The sequence below is a fragment of the Embiotoca jacksoni genome, unplaced genomic scaffold, assembly GCF_022577435.1.
Source record: "Embiotoca jacksoni isolate LCO1_2020_lvr unplaced genomic scaffold, fEmbJac1.0.p SCAF_5, whole genome shotgun sequence".
NCBI classification, from domain to species: domain Eukaryota; kingdom Metazoa; phylum Chordata; class Actinopteri; family Embiotocidae; genus Embiotoca; species Embiotoca jacksoni.
The window spans coordinates 1,516,551-1,535,000 of record NW_027185403.1 but is presented as its reverse complement, the minus strand read 5'-3'; the positions used below and the strand labels follow the sequence as shown (position 1 = coordinate 1,535,000).

The following is an 18,450-nucleotide window of genomic DNA, read 5'->3' as shown; positions in this document are numbered from 1 at the left end:
TGTGTGTGTGTGTGAAAAACTTGATGAAACTTAAGCTGGAGAGAGAAATGTTGTTACTCAACGATTGGTGCGACAGAAAATAGATATTGGACAAAGTTAATAGCTTTTTAAGTTGCATATGCATCTCTATAGTCAAGAGTTACAAGACAGTAAGCCTGAAAGATGAACCCAAATATCTAATGTCTGTATGAATATTTTACGACCAAGTGCTCCACTTAAAACGCTTTTTAGTGGGAAAATCTAAGATAAAATATTGAGCATTTTGAGTGTCAACTTTTAAAGAAAAGGCAAAACAATCAGTTAAATTCAATCGCTAATTTATTTCCATGAAGGATTCATTATTTGTGTTCTTTATGACACAAAAAGTTTTTAAACTCTTTTTCTGTTTTATATAATTATCTATCAAATATTTGGGTGTTTGGCATAGTTGGTCTAACAGATAATGTCATCTGAGGACATCATCTTATAATTGACTTTTTCTTTTCCCCCCCCAACAGTTTAATTTTTTTTTTCTTTTCATGCATTTTATTGCCATTAAAGTGAATCAAAATAGAATCCTCATATAAATCAACTATGAAACGATTGGCTGCAGGCTAATTTTGAACTCCACAACCAGAGGCTTGAACTTTATTTGTACCGTTGACGTCGCACATTATCTAACTTCTTTCGTGGAAAAACATTCTCCCTTATGTCAAGCCGTAATCATCATCATCATCCCACATTAAGCTTATGGGTCAAGAAAAGAAAGATGAATAATGCATTAATTGGCTAATATTTCAGAAAAAAAAATCCGTCTTCACGTAGATGTTAGCAGATTCGTCTTTGAAGTATCGAAGGGACATAGTAGCTTCAAGAAAATCTGCCTTTCACCATTAATATGCAAATTTATACAGCAAGACACTCCAAAGTCTAATCAGATCATCTACTCGGTGGGGGGTAGCTGTGGTGCGAGTTGAAGTTTTTCACTATGTGTTGCTGTTGTGCTAATGTGTTCGCAAGAACGTGTCTATGTGCCAAAAAATACACCAACAAGACCAAAAAAAAAAAAAAAAAAAAAAAAAAAAAAGATCATCTCGCACACACAATCCATCACTGAATTGACGGTTAAATCGAAGTCGCCATATTAGCGGTCAGTTTGTCTTGTGCTTCCATGAAGGTTCAAATGTCGCCGACCTTCGCGCTGCACAGAAACAGGCCGGTGACCACCCTCAGGGCTCTTCCGCATCACTCCAAAATAGAAACCCAGAATCTGTTCGCAAGACTGATGAGCACAACACCTGCCACGACACCTCGGCACGCCACCCCCCCCCCCCCCGAGTACCACATCTCCTCTGTCATGCCGAGGCACTAACAATGTGAGCACTTAACCGGTGGCGGTAGCAGCAAGCTGGGAAGTGATGACAATAAATGATGGCAATCAAAGCGCGCCTCCTCTTTTGACGAGGCGAGAGATAAAGCTCAGACACCTTCCCGGCCCCTATTAACAAATGATGAAACTCTTCTCTCTGCCAGTTTTGGAGTGTTCTTCAAAAGTATCACAGATGGCCGGCCCCTTTGACCAAAAGAAAAAAAAAAAAAAAAAAGAAAAAAGCCTCTGATGTTATTTATTCTTTTTGTGTTTGGCTTATGCCACGTTGAATTATGAAAGTGGTGAGAGAAGATTTCTTCATGCTACGATCAATAGGCTGATTCCACTGTCACAATACAAGGCGCAGATCTGAGACAGGAGTTTGACAGATGGCGTGTGTCACCTTCGTCAGCGTGACGTCCCCGTGCGTGCGTGTGTGTGTGTGTGTGTGTGTGTGCGTGTGTGTGTGTGTGTGTGCGTGTGTGTGTGTGTGTGTGTGTGTGTGTGTGTGTGTGTGCGTGTGTGCAAATGTCTGCACTTTTTTTGCTTGATATATATATATTTTTTCTAATCTCAGAGATAAAGTGAGAAACAAAGTGAGATATGCAAGTGTGTGAGAGTGAGTGTGTGAGAGTGAGTGTGTGTGTGTGTGCGTGTGTGCGTGTGTGTGTGCTTGTGTGTGTGCGCTCCTGCACGCGTGCACACGAGACAGAGGAGAGGCGCGGAGCGAGGGAACATGAATACATGCACAGAGAGGCATGTTAGACGATGTCTGATACGCTTTCATACTCCTACCCAAAAAGCCTTTGGTGCTTGCTGTGCTGCAGCACACTTTGCTGTGACTCCTCTACTGATTTAATTAACCTTTTACTGGCACTGTTCACGCAATAATTCTGTGGGCTAAGCTCAACTGTAAAACGTGTACGACTGTAATGTTGGACCTGTGACTTGGACAAATTGAAATACTACTCTGCTGCATCCTCTGGTAAACGGATGAAAAAAAAACAACAAAAAAACATGGCAGTCAAGAAATACGAGAGGACTTCTGCATTCACGCTGAGCATCCTCCATGAAAACATCAAAGCGACACGCCTTTTATTTTTTTTTTATTTCCCCTTGCAAAAATTGACTGTGGACAGAAGGTTGCAGGGCCAAACGAGGCTCCTTTAAGCGAGGATGACAGGCATCGCAGTGGAAGTCGCTCTCCCCTTAGCAGGGGTTAGCAGGCATCAAGCCCCTCCCACCGAACAATGAACCCTATGCCTGATGGTTCACACAGCCGGTGCAGAGCTGTCAAGGAGGTGCTGCAGTTCTGTAGCTGCAGTAGCTAACAAGTAAGTGCGAGCTTTTTCACACCCTATTAGGAATACAACTCAACTGGGCCATGCTATGTTTCCGTTTCATGCAGTCATTCATGTTTTATGAAGGGCATCATATTGATTCTGAAGCCAGCACAGGTAAGTAACATTAGGGTGGAGGAAAAAAAATAAAAAATAAATTCTGTCTCCCTGGTTGTATTCACTTCTACTCAGCAGCTATATTATATATATATATATATATATGTTTACCCAACAGCGCCAGATATAAATATTTATTTAACAACAACAGTTCAGTTTATATTATAATAATTTCATATCATCACATTAAAAATACATCACAGTAAAGAGTTAGTTAGTGTGCTGGTAAGAGCAGGAGGCTGAACCCCGATGAAAACTTTCGATGCCCCAGTTGGCTTTGTTTACAACGCGCTGTTCAGTTTTTTTGGAACGAGGACATTTTCTGTCTTCATTCAAAATGTACCGTCCTCAGTGTGTGTTGCATGAAGTGCCAGCAGAGCTCCGCTAAAGATGAGTGCACGTGTGTTCTGAGGCATTTAAATCTGAAATGTAAAGTCATTTTTCACTTGCAATGGGTTTTTTAACAAAAATTGCATTTTCATCCCGGACTGTGTGTGGAGCTTTGACGTTTGACAGGGGAAAAGCAAAGGTGCTTGCTCAGTCCCATTATCTGTTCTACATTTTTTTTTTGAGCCATTTAAACAGATTCCACACATTTTAGTCAAAACAAGGTGGCGGGCGTGAACTACCCAGGGACACCCAGTGACCCACATTCTTAACCTATGCAAACACAGAGTTTCTAAATCTTAGAATTCCCAGCACAAATACTTCTTCACTGAATACTAAGGTCAACTAAATCACCAATTCCTCATATTTGTGTTTCCACTTTTCAAGTTGTGTTTGAATAGCAGGCAAAGGAATGTTTTAAATGTATTTTCTCATTTTTATTTACTGAATTATAGAGTAACACATTATATAAATGTAATCATAGAAAACTTCAACTGAGTCACAGCTTGAATCTAATCATTACGCCATGCAGGTGAAATTACTTAGTGACATTAAATTACTGTATAATACTGTTGCTGTGGAAATGGGGCTTTAGTGAGATTAAAAAAATAAATAAATAAATCCTCTCCTATTGGTAAAAAGTCTCCCTGAAAAAAAAACAACCTCACTTATATGTTTAAAGCTCCGTTTTGTTTCGATTAAACCGCTGAGTACAAACATTTCTTATTTTTGTTATCAGTTCATAGCAGCGCTGCACTCCCCACAGACATGAACTTCCAACACTTTCCGGCTGGTAGATGTCAAAGCGCTAATGTAACATAAGACAGAAAGGGAGCATAAGTATGTGTGTTTGAATGTGTGTTTATGCGTGCATGCAGGTGTGTTTGTCCAAAGGCAAACTTATCCCTGTAGAGTTATAGAGAATTGCATTAAATCATTTCTGCATGAGGAGAAAGAGAAGAGATAGAGATAGAATTTGAATTTGTGGTCATCACTGTAGTGGTGCAAACATTTAAAAAGGAAAAATGGTGAGGAGTTATTTTTTTGTTTTGTATTTTATTTTTATTCCAAAGTTTTGTAATTAGTATTTTTTTTAAATTTATATATATAATTTATATATATAATTTATATATAATATATAATTTATATATATATGTGAAAAATTACAGCAATCTATAGCGTATATAGGGATAATTTTTTTATCCTCTATATATAAACAGAATGGGGTCACCTATTGATATATATGTAAGGACTATTTTGGATTACATGGCTACAAAACCAATCAATTTAGATTTGAATGGATTCTATTAGTGGTTAAATCAATGCAAACTACCGAGCTGAGGTTTTTTTTCCTCTTTTTTACTTACTGAGCTGAAGTTTTTTCCTCTTTCTTCCTAATTTTCAATAAAAAAAAGAATTCTAACTGCATTTCATGCCTTAAATAATGATGATTGATAACACTGGTTTTGTTACTGGCCACTATAATGCAATCGGGTTGTAGTTTAAAACACATAAAGAGTAGTAAAAACATATGATATCAGTTCTTGTAAAACAATTTTTACCATTATCATAAATGGGCTTTTTTTTTTGTATTAGTAAAATGCATAAAGAATTCAATTGACAGCTATTTTGACTGGTTTGGTTTTCTCTTTTGAAAAAAATATAGTTCAGTGATGCAAATGCACATCACACAACTCCTCTTATTCAGTCTGTGATCCCAAGTGGATCATTTAAAGCCGAACAGTGACAAGATGACCACTCGGGCTCCATCTTATATATATATATATATATATATATATATATTAAAAAAAAGGTGTACCTCTTTCCCACAGAGGTTAACGTTCACAGATGCCGATGCTCTGTGTGGATGTGTTGCTGAGGCTCTGGTACTTGTCTGTGTCGAACACTGCAGAACCGAACGAATTAGAATGAAATATTGAGTTCATTTATGAATAAGTGGGGCTGAACGGCCCCTTGTCGGAGCTTCTGCATGCATATACAGGTGATGGAAACCTTTGGATGGGTCATTTCTCTTAGCTGCTTCATTAAATAGTGAAAGTCAAAAGTGCAATGCCTCCCGATGAGGGGAAAAAAAAAAAAAAAAAAAAAAAGGGAGAGAATTTTTTTTTTTTTTTTTTAAAAGACCAAGATCTGTAGAGGTGGAACTGTGATGAGGTTTTTCTTTGCTCAGGCACAAAATCTAGTTCATGAAAAAGCACTTAGACTCCCAAAAGTGGTTTCACAAAAAAAGGGTCTGAGTTTTAAATTACACCAAGAAATTACGTGAGCCATTAGAAGAACGGATAGAGCTGCAGTCAATACACCTAGATAAATTAGGTCTTAGGTGTTTTGGCTTTTTGAAACATTAAAAAAAGGTGGCACCTGGGATAGTAAGTGTTTATTTTCCCAATAATTAAACTAATTGAGACAATAGTGAGTTAGTTAAAGTCTCAGTGGGACGTTGTACAATCTGGAGCCAATCAGCAGCAGCTTCTCGAGGTGTCTCCCAGAGAAACTCCAGAGGAGGTGTGCCAACGGGTGGGTGTGTGTGTGTGTGTGTGTGTGTGTGTGTGTGTGTGTGTGTGTGTGTGTGTGTGTGCGCGTGCGTGCGTGCGTGCGTGTGCGTGCGTGCGTGCGTGTGTGCTCACGCAGCTAAAGTGGTGGAGGTGCAGGTGTAATCGAAGCTCAACGCGGAGCCGGTTCAAGAAAGACTCGATGTTATCTCACAGAATGAAGCAGCGACTGAGGATGTCGTTTCATTCTTGGCATACACGCCGACAAACAGGACCAGGAGTCGAGTGCTGAGGAGGGAAAGGCTGTGTTTACGGGCACCTCTGCGGTTGGGGGCACCGCTTTTAATGACTCATAAATGTATACAGTGTGCCGGGGCCAAAGCAAAAGGCCATACGCTGGAACAAACACACGGCTTTGAATTGTGATGCCATTTTGAAAAGGTAAAAGACTTAGTCAGCTTTCCCCCTTCCCCCTCCTCCCCGCCAGGAGACAAACTCACCATGATGAATACTGCCATTACGAAAATGACTTGTCTCAAATGTCAGACTGTAGCCAATGTTTTCAGTATAAAAATTGATAGCACAAGACATTTTCCTTTTTACCCTCTCGTTAATGTTCTTGCCAGGAAAGCGGAATCAAGCCTTATTATTTAAACTGCCTGCCACTCTTTGAGAACATCGGTTTCTTAAAATAATTAGAGCTTTACATTGAAAGTGATATAATGGTGATGGCTCAGACTATGATGATGACGAATGATGTGCAATGTCAGGAGGCACTTTTCAGAGGATCGGCATCGGACATTTTTAAAGCTCCACACCAAAAAGTATGCAGTTGAGATGACAAATTTAATAATGGGCTGGCATATGTGGAACAGACCCAATGTATTTCAATACAATTTTTTTTTTTTTTTTTTTTTAAATTACGGAATAAAAAACATTGCTGATGTCATTTTTTTTTTTTTAAAGAATATTTGACAAACGATTTCCCAAACTTCAAACTAACCTTCCGGCGAGGTAACAGGAAAACAATAAAAAAAATGTGAAACTGTAAACTGAACAACAATACAGCCGTATATCCATCTTACACGCATTGCCTCCACTTGACGCCACAAAGATTTGCCCTTTTCAAAACAGAGCACCTCAATCCTCCATCTCAGGTTTCCCGCATTTTCAAATTTGCACTTCAAACCATTGTGCCGATTTAATCAGCATTATGTATGCCCAGTCAACCACTGCAGAATTTCTAAGCAAAATCTCAGGCTGAGGCACACAAAGCTATCTTTGATTATACGCTAGCCCATGGGGAAACTTTATCAAACTCCTCTGCTTCCTGTGGAGAAGGACCAGGTGACTAGCAACTACTCAATCACAAGGCCAAATTCTTTTCTGCATGCAGCAAGGAATCACGCCTTTGATCCAAACAAAGGCAGCTGCAAATGCCTCTCTGGATACCGGCCCCACCAATGGCGCAGCCACTTTCTTCCACCAATCAGGGCCTGGTCTCCGGCACCCAACCATAATCCAGCCTACTGCTGCTTTCCCTACACAGCAATTCCTCCCCTTTGAAGAGCAACGGTAGCATGAGCCGAAAATCAAATAAGCGTTTTAAAGATAAAAGAATGGAAAGCGTGCCCTACTCACCCATCTCGGTGTCCGATTTATTGTCCATTTCCGTGTCAGTGAGCGTGAGCGCTGAGTTAGAGCGACTGGAGAGGCATGAATTCTGCCCAGATTTTGCCCCCCAAAGAGTCATGGTACGTTCCGGTGATACAGGTTCATGGTTTTCTGTGGCGACCGGCCCCCTGGAGTAGTGGCTGAGAGGGTGGGAGAGGCCAGTCTCGGGGCAGAGAGCCAAGCCTCTGCGAGCCGAAGGCTCACAAATCCCGAGTTGCCTCAGCGAAAATGTCTGCCCTGTGAATGACGGAAGTAGTAAAGTTAACAAACCGAGCAACAACGTGGTTAATAGCCAAAGAGCAGGGCCACTTAAAAAAAAAACAAAAAAAAAACACTTCGTCTGAGAGCACGGTGACAGGCAGGGGGTGATTGTTAAATCAAAGCCTTAACAACATCCTCACGAGCTGCTTAACACTCATTAACTTATCAAGATGCACAAAAGCATTTTCTTTACCTCAAATCAGGCCTCTCGGTCCACAAACAGTATGTTCAGTAATCAACATGATTTTTTTTTTTTTTTCACGAGTCTCAGCAAACACAAAACATTCAAAAAGATCTGAGCTTTGTTGTTTAACTACACATATAAAAAAATTATTATAAACTGTTTTCAGAAACGGTTTCAGACAGACTGTTTCACAATAAATCATAACTATACCACAGTTTCTTTTTTTTCCTCTTAATTTTTAATTACTTGAGGCTCTGCTATTCACTGGAAGTAAAATAATAACCTCCCATACCTTCAAAGACATCCCAGCATCTATGCAATATATATATATATATATATATATATATATATATATATATATATATATTTAATTCTTTTTCTTTTTCTCTTTCATTTTTAAGGACATATTGCTAGTAAGCAAAAGCACATTACACTGACCTCACCAAAAAGTCCCTGAATTAACAAATAAACATTCCTATGATTTGTTCACTGTATATTTCATCTACGGCCTATAAAGAGCAATGCATATGGAACATTTTTAACAACCTTCTCAGTATGGAGCCAATAGTCCACATCGTGTATGTTTATTCATGTGTTTATTTTGACATAAAAATACTACTATTTTATAATATATATTTTATGTATATTATGGAAATGACATTAGGTAAATTCCTCTTCAAGCGTTAATATTTACCATATATTTGTTTCGTTAACAGAAATCAATGGTACTGCAATGTATTTGGTCTCAAGGGATTTTTGACATTTCAAGGTCAGACGAGTCAACGCAGTAAATAGAAAATAAAAAGAAATGCTACACAGTGTTACAGATGATTATAATAGTCTGTATGCACATTAAAAAGGTTTTTTTTCATGACAAATTTAAAGTAACAAAGTGAGGGAATTTTCTAATTTCCTTCGTGTTATCATTTTTGTACGACCTCTGAAATATTTTAAAAAGAAAATCTTTTACGTTGAAATCCTACGGAAATATTTTTTCACGTTGCTGTATCAAGCATTTTTAAACTGCCATTACGTGTAATGAATGTTAAGACCCCATCACACACAGAGACAAAGCACTATGAGCAAACACAGCATCTAATCGACACAAAACAGGCTATTTTTCCACCACCGACATTAAATTTGACATTTACTGTGATGATGTAAGAAACACTCGTTAACACTAAATGCCTGGATTTTAAAAAGAAATAAAGAAAACTAGCTTTCTTCCCACAACTTCATCATAATCCCATTAATTCCAAAATGGACACCAATTAGCACCAAGAAAATGTAGGGGGGAGTAATGGATAGATTTTCTGATTGCAATCTTATGAGCCAAAGGAGTGCCATAAAATACAATAAACTGCTCAAACTTTTTAATTACAGGAATTAGAGCAGTTTCTAACAGCCAATTAAAAGGGGAGAGTTACTTACTGAGCATTTTCCCTTATTATTTTAACATATTCCAGCAGAGTATCAACATTTTAGAAGGTCAGAGTAGCCCGGTACAACACGGCCGATGTGATTTTCCTTTAAAAGTTTAGAAAAATAAAAGTAAATTATGCCTCTGTTTGAAATCCTTTAATTGTGTTTACCACTGTCCGTCACACTGGTATTGTATTATTTCTTTTCAAGCTTGCAAATATAAAATGGTAGATCAAAAAAAAACTTTGAGATGGTAAAAATTTAGTAGACAAACAAACAAACAAAATCCCTACAACCACGTTCATTTAATAATTAAGTTTCACACTTTTAAATATCAGCAGATGAACACGAATACAAGGATTTTTGTGGTTTGCGGAATTTACTAAAGTCTTCTTATTTAAACCTTGGAAAATAAGACTGTAAGATATCATTTCTGAGCCAATGCAGAGATTTTTTTTTTTAACAACAAATTCGAGCCACACTGATCGAGTTTACACACTCTGAAGGCAGAGGCCTTGCAGTGAAGCAGAGCTGTCCTCGACTGATACATGTCAGCCTCAATAACTGACCTTCTCAGCTCGTATTTTAAGAGTTTCGTCTGACAAACACTGGAAAAAAAAAAAAGTCCTGCAGGACAAACTCGAGGAAACATTTGTTCACGCTAACCTGGTCTGGTGTACTCGGCGCTCTCCTTGTGGACCATCTCCTTGACTCTGCCCCCAAACAGCATCCGCGTGGGGTCATGGTCAAAGGCCTGGAGCGTCTCGCTGGAGCTGTAGGACTTCTGAGTGGGTACGCGGCAGGCGCCCTCGTCCTGGTCACCCGAGGAGGCGGTGTAGCGGCGCTCCCGATCCCTATCTCTCCCGAAGTCTCTCTCTCTGTCTCTCTGGCTCTTGGACAGCGAGCAGAAAGGCCGCTGCTCCCTCACCCTTTCCATGCTGCCTGCATGCTGGGTATCCAACTCCCTCCCCTTCACCACCGACGCTCTCCTGAGACACTCACCACTGGATTATTTCACACTTTTTTGTTGTTGTTCCACCCCTCCTCTTCCTCCTCGGGGGGCTGTGTTTCTCGTCCTGTAACCGATTTTACCCCTCCCTCCCCCAAGCCCTGCTCTCCCCTCTTCTGAACCTCTGTCGGTCACTTCTTCAGTCCATTCAGCCTTCCACCCACTCTACCTGGAAAAAGAGATGAGGAAAGGAAGCAAGGAGCTTAGATAACACTAATCCATCTGCTTCATCTTCAAAAGCACACACTTATCCCCCTTCTCACTGCCCCACCCCTGAAGCTACCTCTCCACCCCTGAAACCTCACCCGTGAACTCTTACACATGACTTCCCCTCTTTAAAAAACAAAAAAGAGCACCTCCTCATTGGAGCCCATTTAAGCATAACATTTTTTTTTTAAAGTTAATCTTCTGTATGTTCATTTTAAAAATTGTCCTTCAGAAAATGACATTTTTCACATCAAGCTAAAGCAGATTTGTAAAAAAAAAAAAAAAGTTAAATTTGAGCTTTCAGATTTTCTAATAATGAAATCGAAATTAACATCCTCTTAAAATGGTGCTAAAAGAATGGATAAATCAGAAAGTCGCACTAACCACTGACTTTTTAACATGACCATGAATACTTTAATTTCTAATTTAAATAGTACCTCATGCACACATCATTATAATTATGAACTATTACATTCAGGTTTTCATTTAAATACAATGTTAACAAGTGAGACGAAATATTTCTCATAAAAATGATTTCCTACTGCATATGTTTTTAGCTCGAGTGAAAAAAAAAATTAATGGGTTGGTTTGCCTAAATTATCAAACCTCTTACTTCTAGTGGCGTCTAATTGACTGGTCGACTGGTGAAGCTTTTCAGACACGAGTCTGAGGTATGGAGGTAAATTGAACCTGGTGTTTAAAAGTCAAAACATGAATTGTGTTTTCAGGAGCAGTGTCTTCCTCACTCTAAAAAAAAAAAAGAAAAAGAATCCGTAGAGCAGGCAAGCAGCTGCTTTCCCAAGGTGCTTTCTTTGGTTGAAAGTAGCAAGTTTTCACTAGTAGCTCACCTGAAGGCAAAACTAGCTTCATGGTAGACACCACCGCAGGTACAGCATGAAGGGGAAACTTTAACCTTACTTTTTTTAGGATTCTTAATTTGCCTCAAAAACAGCAGTGATAAGTAGTTAAATGGCATGTTTCTATTGTAAAATGCATATTTACAGTTTTTTTTTTAGTTTGTCAGACATTTGAGAAGAAAAAAATAAATAAAATGAAACGCTTAGTTCATTTAAACTGAGCCAACACATTTGCCCAGTAACTTCTAGTGTTATCTACTCATGCAGATTGGTTTGGCTCTACTTTCCACAGGTTTTAATATTCCTGGCTCTGAGATACAAGCCACCAATCCAAAAAAAAAAAAAAAAAAAAAAAAAGGAAACAATATTTTTTGTGCTCAAAGTAGTTGAAAAATTACATTTAAAAGCCGAAGCCATACCTCTTCCCAGACACACAATATCTACCAGAGACTGCACTGTGATCAGTGTTTATTAAACCTACATTCTACCAACAAAACGGTCCTTATGAACACTGATGGATTATATGCCAGTACACACTGTGCTTACTTTTATACATTAAACCAGCAAAAGAAAATGCAGACCTGTGCATAACTTTTTGATTTGCAAGCCCATGAAAGATATGCAGAAGAATTAAATAGCATGCACAGCCCCACGACACAGCTTTGTACCCCAATCTCTATAAATGCACTGACTGAGCACATGCACAAAAGGCGTAACACAATTTCGCTCCGTGCACCCACAAACACTTGGAAATATTAGTATTAAAGAATCTTTAACTTGTTGAAAATTCAAAGAAGACGCTCTCACTGTTCTCTAAAATGTGGACAAGTTGGATGAGAATGTGACTAATCCCCCCCAAAAAAAAAAAAAAAAAAACTTGAGTGGAATGTGGATGGGAGCCGTCAGAAGTGTTTATTACCAACCATTTTCCACCGCCCCTTGACACACACACACACACACACACACACACACACACACACACACACACACACACACACACACACACACCACAATTTCATTTCTCTCTTGGCTGAGCTGTAAGACTTGAGTATCAGACTCCTTCTTTCCCCAAATGAGATCTACTTCGTTTCACATCAAGCATCAAAACCTTCCAATGAAGCCAGGATAGCGTACCGTCGCAAATGCGAGATAGCACCGGGCCCCGGAGAAACTTTGGCCTAAAAAAAAAAAACTGAAGCAGTTGCGGGTCGGAGTAGAGGATGCAGGGATAATGAAAATTGTGAGCTGTTCTAGGCCTCTTAAACTTATTTTTGCCCCCCTTCCTCCTCCTCCTCTCTGAGTAGAGTTGCTTGGTATCGTTCTGTTCCCCTGATGGGCTGAGATGCAATCAGTGACACACTCTGTTGTGACCCTGACACTCAACTCTCAACACCACCACCCCCCCCCCACCACACACACGCACACGCACACCACCACCACACGTGTTTAACGATGCCATGGGACACCTCGCTCGCATCTCATCCGCTTTCAAGGAAATTGAACACACACCCGTCCAGACTGGCAGATTAATGCACGGGATGAGCGTAAGCAGACACACCTAGAAGCCTCGCCTGATTACGACACCCTTCCCCCTACTTCTTTACGGACTTGTAAAGAGATTCACCGGCTTTAAAGTAGCTAATGCAACAACTCATACCCCCCCCCCCCCTCCCTGAGCCGCAAGCCTGATCTATAGGGGGAATTAAATTTGTGGCCTAATCAGCTATAAGCCCTTGAGTGACCAGGCGTGTCCCCCATATAAACATTCCCGCAGATCCAGAGATGCCATCTTTTTTTTTTTTTTTTTTTTTTTTTGGGGGGGGGGGGGGGGTATTTCACAGCTGATCTGAGTGTCCTGCTCTTACGCGGGCGGTGCACACGGGGACACTATCGGCATGCGAGGGAGACATTCACGGTAGTTTAAATTATGTACAAAAAGGTCATTGAGGCTCTTAAGGGAATTCTATTGTGTTTCTGCTGGCTTTAAGTTTCAAAGGTTTTAACTACAGTGCGAACCAGGCTGGCAGAAGAGAATAAAAGCCAGTCTGTCTTGCTTTGATTATGCAAAAATCTGCCTTGAGTTACCCTATTGAGAGCACATACTAGTGCACACTAATTTATAAAAAAAAAAAAAAAAAAAAAAAAAAATATTTAAAAAGGGACAAAAGTGCCAAAAAGTGAAGATGTGTCTGATTAACTTTGAGGAGACAAAAGTTGATCATGAATTCTTAAGCAAATTTAAGCCCCTTCTCTTTGTCTTTTCTTTTCCTTTTTCCTTTTCTGGTATCGCTTACTTGTACATTCTCATTTACCTTTGATCATGCGGTCGAATCAGGACAGTCAGTCACCCGTGACCACTCAGTGGAACAGTCGACACTGCAAAATTAGTGTCACACAGAGGTCCTCTCACGGGCCAGTGAGGCAGAGAGAAAGGCAGTTCACGATCTTCGCGCCGCAGCTCCACACGAGGCCCAACGACTCCCATGCCGGTTGGGTACCGTCCACCCGTCGTCCCCCCCCCCCTCCCCCCCCCCCGTCCCCCCTCCCCCCCCCCCCGACGACCGGCACTGTCCTCCACCTCTGCACTTCTTTGAAGCATAAACCATAAACCATCTGTATAATATGGTGTGAAGAAGTGTGTCCAAGTCAATTGGCTCTTCAGGGCAGTTGGAGAGGTTTCAAGGGTCTAAGTGAGATTTACTTGTTTCATGTCTGACATATAGTATGATATTCATCACATGATGAGAGAGAGAGAGAGAGGGAGAGAGAGGGAGAGTGATCTTTTATGCTTGGAAACTTGGACGGGATGACCAAAAGGTAGAGCAGATGTTTGGAACCAACAAGTGTGTTTCATACAAAATGAACTAAACTTAGCGTATGATGTTAATGTGTTATTCATCAAAGGCCCAAAACGATACTTTTTAGATGCTTCCGGCAGGATGAGTTGGACAGAGAGCATCTTTCTAAGCAGCACTAAATCGATTAGCCTACTGATTAAGGCTGAAACTATTAATTGATGAACTGATAAGTGAACTGACAGGAAATTACGCGTTTGAGTAGACATAGAAGTTATTCTTCAAGGACAAATTCAATTTGTTCTCCGCTTCAAGTTTATTTAGTGTGAGCATTATACTGCTTTTCTCTGGTTTACATAATTGTTAATCGTTGGTGGAACAAAACAAGCAATTTAAAAACTTCACTGTGGGAAAACTAAAAGCAATAAATCAAAGATAAACTACACAGTATATCTTTAGTAATGATTCAGTGACAGTTTGATACTGAAAAAGACTTTAATCTGCTTCAGCAGCAATTTGATGGAGGGGTTTGATCAGATTTGACTGACGGTGAGCAAACAAACAAACCAACCGTCAATGGATTCCGATTCAAATGTTGCTAAATTGTGATTGGTGTATGGACGATGTCATGTTTTTTTGCCAAATAAGCCCCGCCCACTTCAAACCAGTCCCAAAAAACACAGTTAAAAAAAAATACAGCTCTTAAATTTCATGTGAAATAACCAAAACTGTTCATAGGACACCAAAACTTAAACTCAAATAAGTTTACAGGCCTTCAAAGTTATTTATCAACCAAATATTGGCTTGCTAGACCTTCTAAATAGCTTGGGCTACAGGAAATTGTGACTGACACTGACAAAAAAAACAACAACAATGACCTCTATTCGATGTCATGGCCCTGATGAGGACTTCTATGCTAAATCGAGCTAATAAACAAACAGCCCCGCTTGAACTGAGCCGGCATACACCTCTGACTTTAGCACACGAAGCATTGTTGAGTCGCCGCCGCTGACCGGGATGCTGAAACGGCAACTATTCACTAAGCCTTTGTTCGGTAATTATATTTCCGCAGGGCGGCCGTAACGTATCAGCTCAGATCTCCCCGTTGGTGACCTCGGTAAATAACGGTAATAAAGAGCGTACTTGTCGCTGCTTGCGTGTCCCTCCAAGACAATTCACCTGTCACCAAGTGGCCCGGCCGGTGCCCCTCCTCCCTCCCTCCCTCCCGCCCGCCCCCATCCCCCCCCCCCCTCCTCCTCCTCATCATGTTGTTGGCCATTTGCCGGAGCACAGATCAGACGGCTCTCAGCCATGGGGAGTGGTGAGAGTGGTTGATGGAGCTTGTGGAGATCAGGGCTGGCTCCCTTTAACACAGCCAGCACCTCCAACAATAGCCGCCTCTGACAGCTTTGCATAATTCATCTTGTCGAGTCTCTCTCTCCCTTTCCTCCTTGACGCTCCTCTCTACCTCTCTCAGTTTCTCTTCAGTTCTCTATTATTATTTTTTTTTCATTTTTTTTTTTTTGGTGCCTCCCGGTGCTCGGAGAAGGGGAGAGGGAGAACCAGGGCAGTGTTCCATCAGATGCTGCCTGTTTCCCCCTGACACCAGTGATTTTGGAGACACAGAAGTGTTTGTCTGCAGCACGATGCCCAGACTCTGTGAATGCTGGATGCCATCTGAACCAGATTGTGTTCATTCTTTGTCGAGGTTCAGTACCTAAATCCCCCGCTGCAACACGAAGTGTAGAACTGTCGCCTATAAATAGACGCATCACAATCAAGAACGTCGATTCTCTTGATGAGCGGATCCTCCTCCGAGTGAACTTTAAGGGGATTTGATCAAACAGTGCCAACTTCCCATGACGCTGTAACATTGAGTTGTGTTTTTTGGTTGTTTTTTTTGTGTGTGATTACTATCATTTGGAATTTCTTCATCTTTAAAAAGGTGCAATCGTTGAAACGTTTCAGACAAACAGACCCAGAAAGAAAAAGAAGGGGGGGGGGGGGTAAAAAAAAAAAAAAAAAAAAAGACCGGACGTAATCATGACAGCATTTACCAGCAATTACATTTCAGTGGCAGCTATATCCTTAGCATACCCTGTGACGCCTGAGCTCAGTACACTGAGCGAGACACTTATGAGGAGATGATGAAACCCCGCTCCATGTTCGGTCCCCTGTCTCAGCGTATGACGCAGAGTATTCACAAGTGGAGTGAAGTGATGCAAATCTTTGATACAGCCACTTCAGATTATTCCACGCACACGGACCTCCGAGCTTCATCCCTCGTAGTTGCAGCACATTTAAAAGACAAACAAAAGCTACTGTGAATATGAAAAAGAAAAGCTGAGCTGAGCTGAAAGAGTGTGTGGTTTTCTTATTTTTCTTGTCTGTCTCTGGTAAATCACAGCGGTCAACGTCTAATTCTTACCATTTTGTTGTTGGCTTTTTGTGTGTGCGTGCGTGCGTGTGTGTGTGTGTGTGTGTGTGTGTGTGTGTGTGCGTGTGCGTGTGTGTGTGTGAGTTAAATAATAAAAAAAAAGGCATGTGTCGGTCCCGGGATACAACATAATAAGCTGAGCAGGGATGTTTACAAATCCCTCAAATAACCCTTCACCAGTGACTCGTATGAGTTATATATTCATTGAATCTTTAATGGAAAAATCGCAAGCACAGCCAAATTCATTTTTTAAAATGTAATTGCTAGGTGTGGACAATTGGAATATACAAAAAATAAGCAGGGCTTTTTAGTGTTTCCTCTGCAGTATCTCCCTGTTTCTCAAATGGTAATAACAGGTTATTCAGCGAATTCATACACACCAGGCGACGACAGCGTTTATCTGTATCCAAGGCTACAAGTATTGAACACAGCTCTTATCAGTATAGGTTCTCCCTTCAATATCGCACACCCAATTACGCCAGACAGTCTTAATTCAATGGAGCGCAGTTTGCATTTTCTCTCTCAGACTGGTATCACTGCAGCCTTATTTCACACAGGGGATTTAAGGGAGTAACGATCACGTTCATGTACACCGGCTTAATTGAGAATCTGTGCAAGACAGTGTCAACAATTGTCATCTAATGCTAATACTGTCAATGAACTGACTCCATGATGCGCAAAACAAATTCGACTCCACAGAACGTGTGGCAATTTACAGATAAATCCGCGATGGACCCATTGTCACGGATATAAATTAAATAGCAGTGACACCACAGCTGCATTGTAATGAAGCGACAGAGCAATCCCCGACACCACACAGGGTGATTGAATGAAGGGAATTCAAACCATATCTGTCCACAACAAAAAGAAAATGGACCCGAGAACTTGAACGGTGCTAAGAAAATAAACGGTAGCAGCGCAGACGTCTTATTTATTTCGACAGCAGGCACCCCTTTAATTACAGATTTCTCAATCAAATATCAGTCTTGCTTGACAGCCTAATCTGGACATCTGTAGAACTATTGTAGCCCATCAACAGAGCACTCAGAGTGGCTGAAAAAAAAAAAAAAAATCATTACTCAACCTACGTTTTGAAATGCGGGCAGCATACAAACCAGAGAGAAATTCAAATGCAGAGAGGTATTTGGAAGTGCTGACATTGGGTGTCATTCAAATGCATCTCACATGATTGTACAACAAACTAACCCGCCCTCTTAGCATGTGCAGGAGGAGGGACGGGGCGGGTGGGGGGAGATGGGATATCCAGGAATCGTACAATAGTGGCAGACAACTGAAGAGTATGAAGGGAAGCTTCAATGGTGAATACTGCAATGGGAACGCAATACTGGAAAATATCAAGTCTGACCAAAGAGAGACTTCGACACAGAACGGTTACAAAATGAGTCAATAGTAAGAGCTTCAACAGTATGAAATCAGACAAATTGGAGCTACACGATTAATAAGATTTTTTACACTTTACAGAGAATAATATATCGAGTGTGTTTTCTCTTTAGGCATATTTTGCCACATAAACCACACAACACAAAGAAACTGGAGGGTTTTATTCTCCAGTTGTCAGCATTTTAAGGAGTATGTAGGTCATGATGGCACACTATCAGAATACTGAGAGACTGCAGGTCTTATAAAAGAAACATCAATCTGAAAATTCACCACATTGCATTGGTTTCTCTACTTCCAGGGGAGAAACTTGGAGAGTCTGGCCTGTAGCGATTGGCTTAGACCGGCTCAAGCATGCGCACCGCTCTCCACTGGAAGTCAAAGTTTGCTGACCTGTATACCATTACACTCGGCGTCTGAGGCACCAGTTTTACACTCTTCAATGCTCTGATATTCAATATTTTCTGCTTGTTCCCCCTGCTGACAATAAAGACAGAGGAC

General features: G+C 40.7%; 1 protein-coding gene across 11 annotated transcripts in view; it reads right to left on the bottom strand.

Annotated features, from left to right (window-relative positions):
• LOC138211068 (teneurin-3) overlaps nucleotides 1–18,450 on the bottom strand; it is a 185,607-nt gene that overhangs the window by 117,697 nt on the left and 49,460 nt on the right. For all 11 annotated transcript variants that reach the window (XM_069170649.1, XM_069170650.1, XM_069170651.1 and 8 more), the window contains 2 exons: nucleotides 9,913–10,424; nucleotides 7,347–7,616 (listed from right to left, as the gene is read on the bottom strand). In XM_069170649.1, the coding sequence (XP_069026750.1) occupies nucleotides 7,347–7,616; nucleotides 9,913–10,183 (541 nt within the window). In that variant the 5' untranslated portion in view covers nucleotides 10,184–10,424. The remainder of the gene's footprint in view (nucleotides 1–7,346; nucleotides 7,617–9,912; nucleotides 10,425–18,450) is intronic.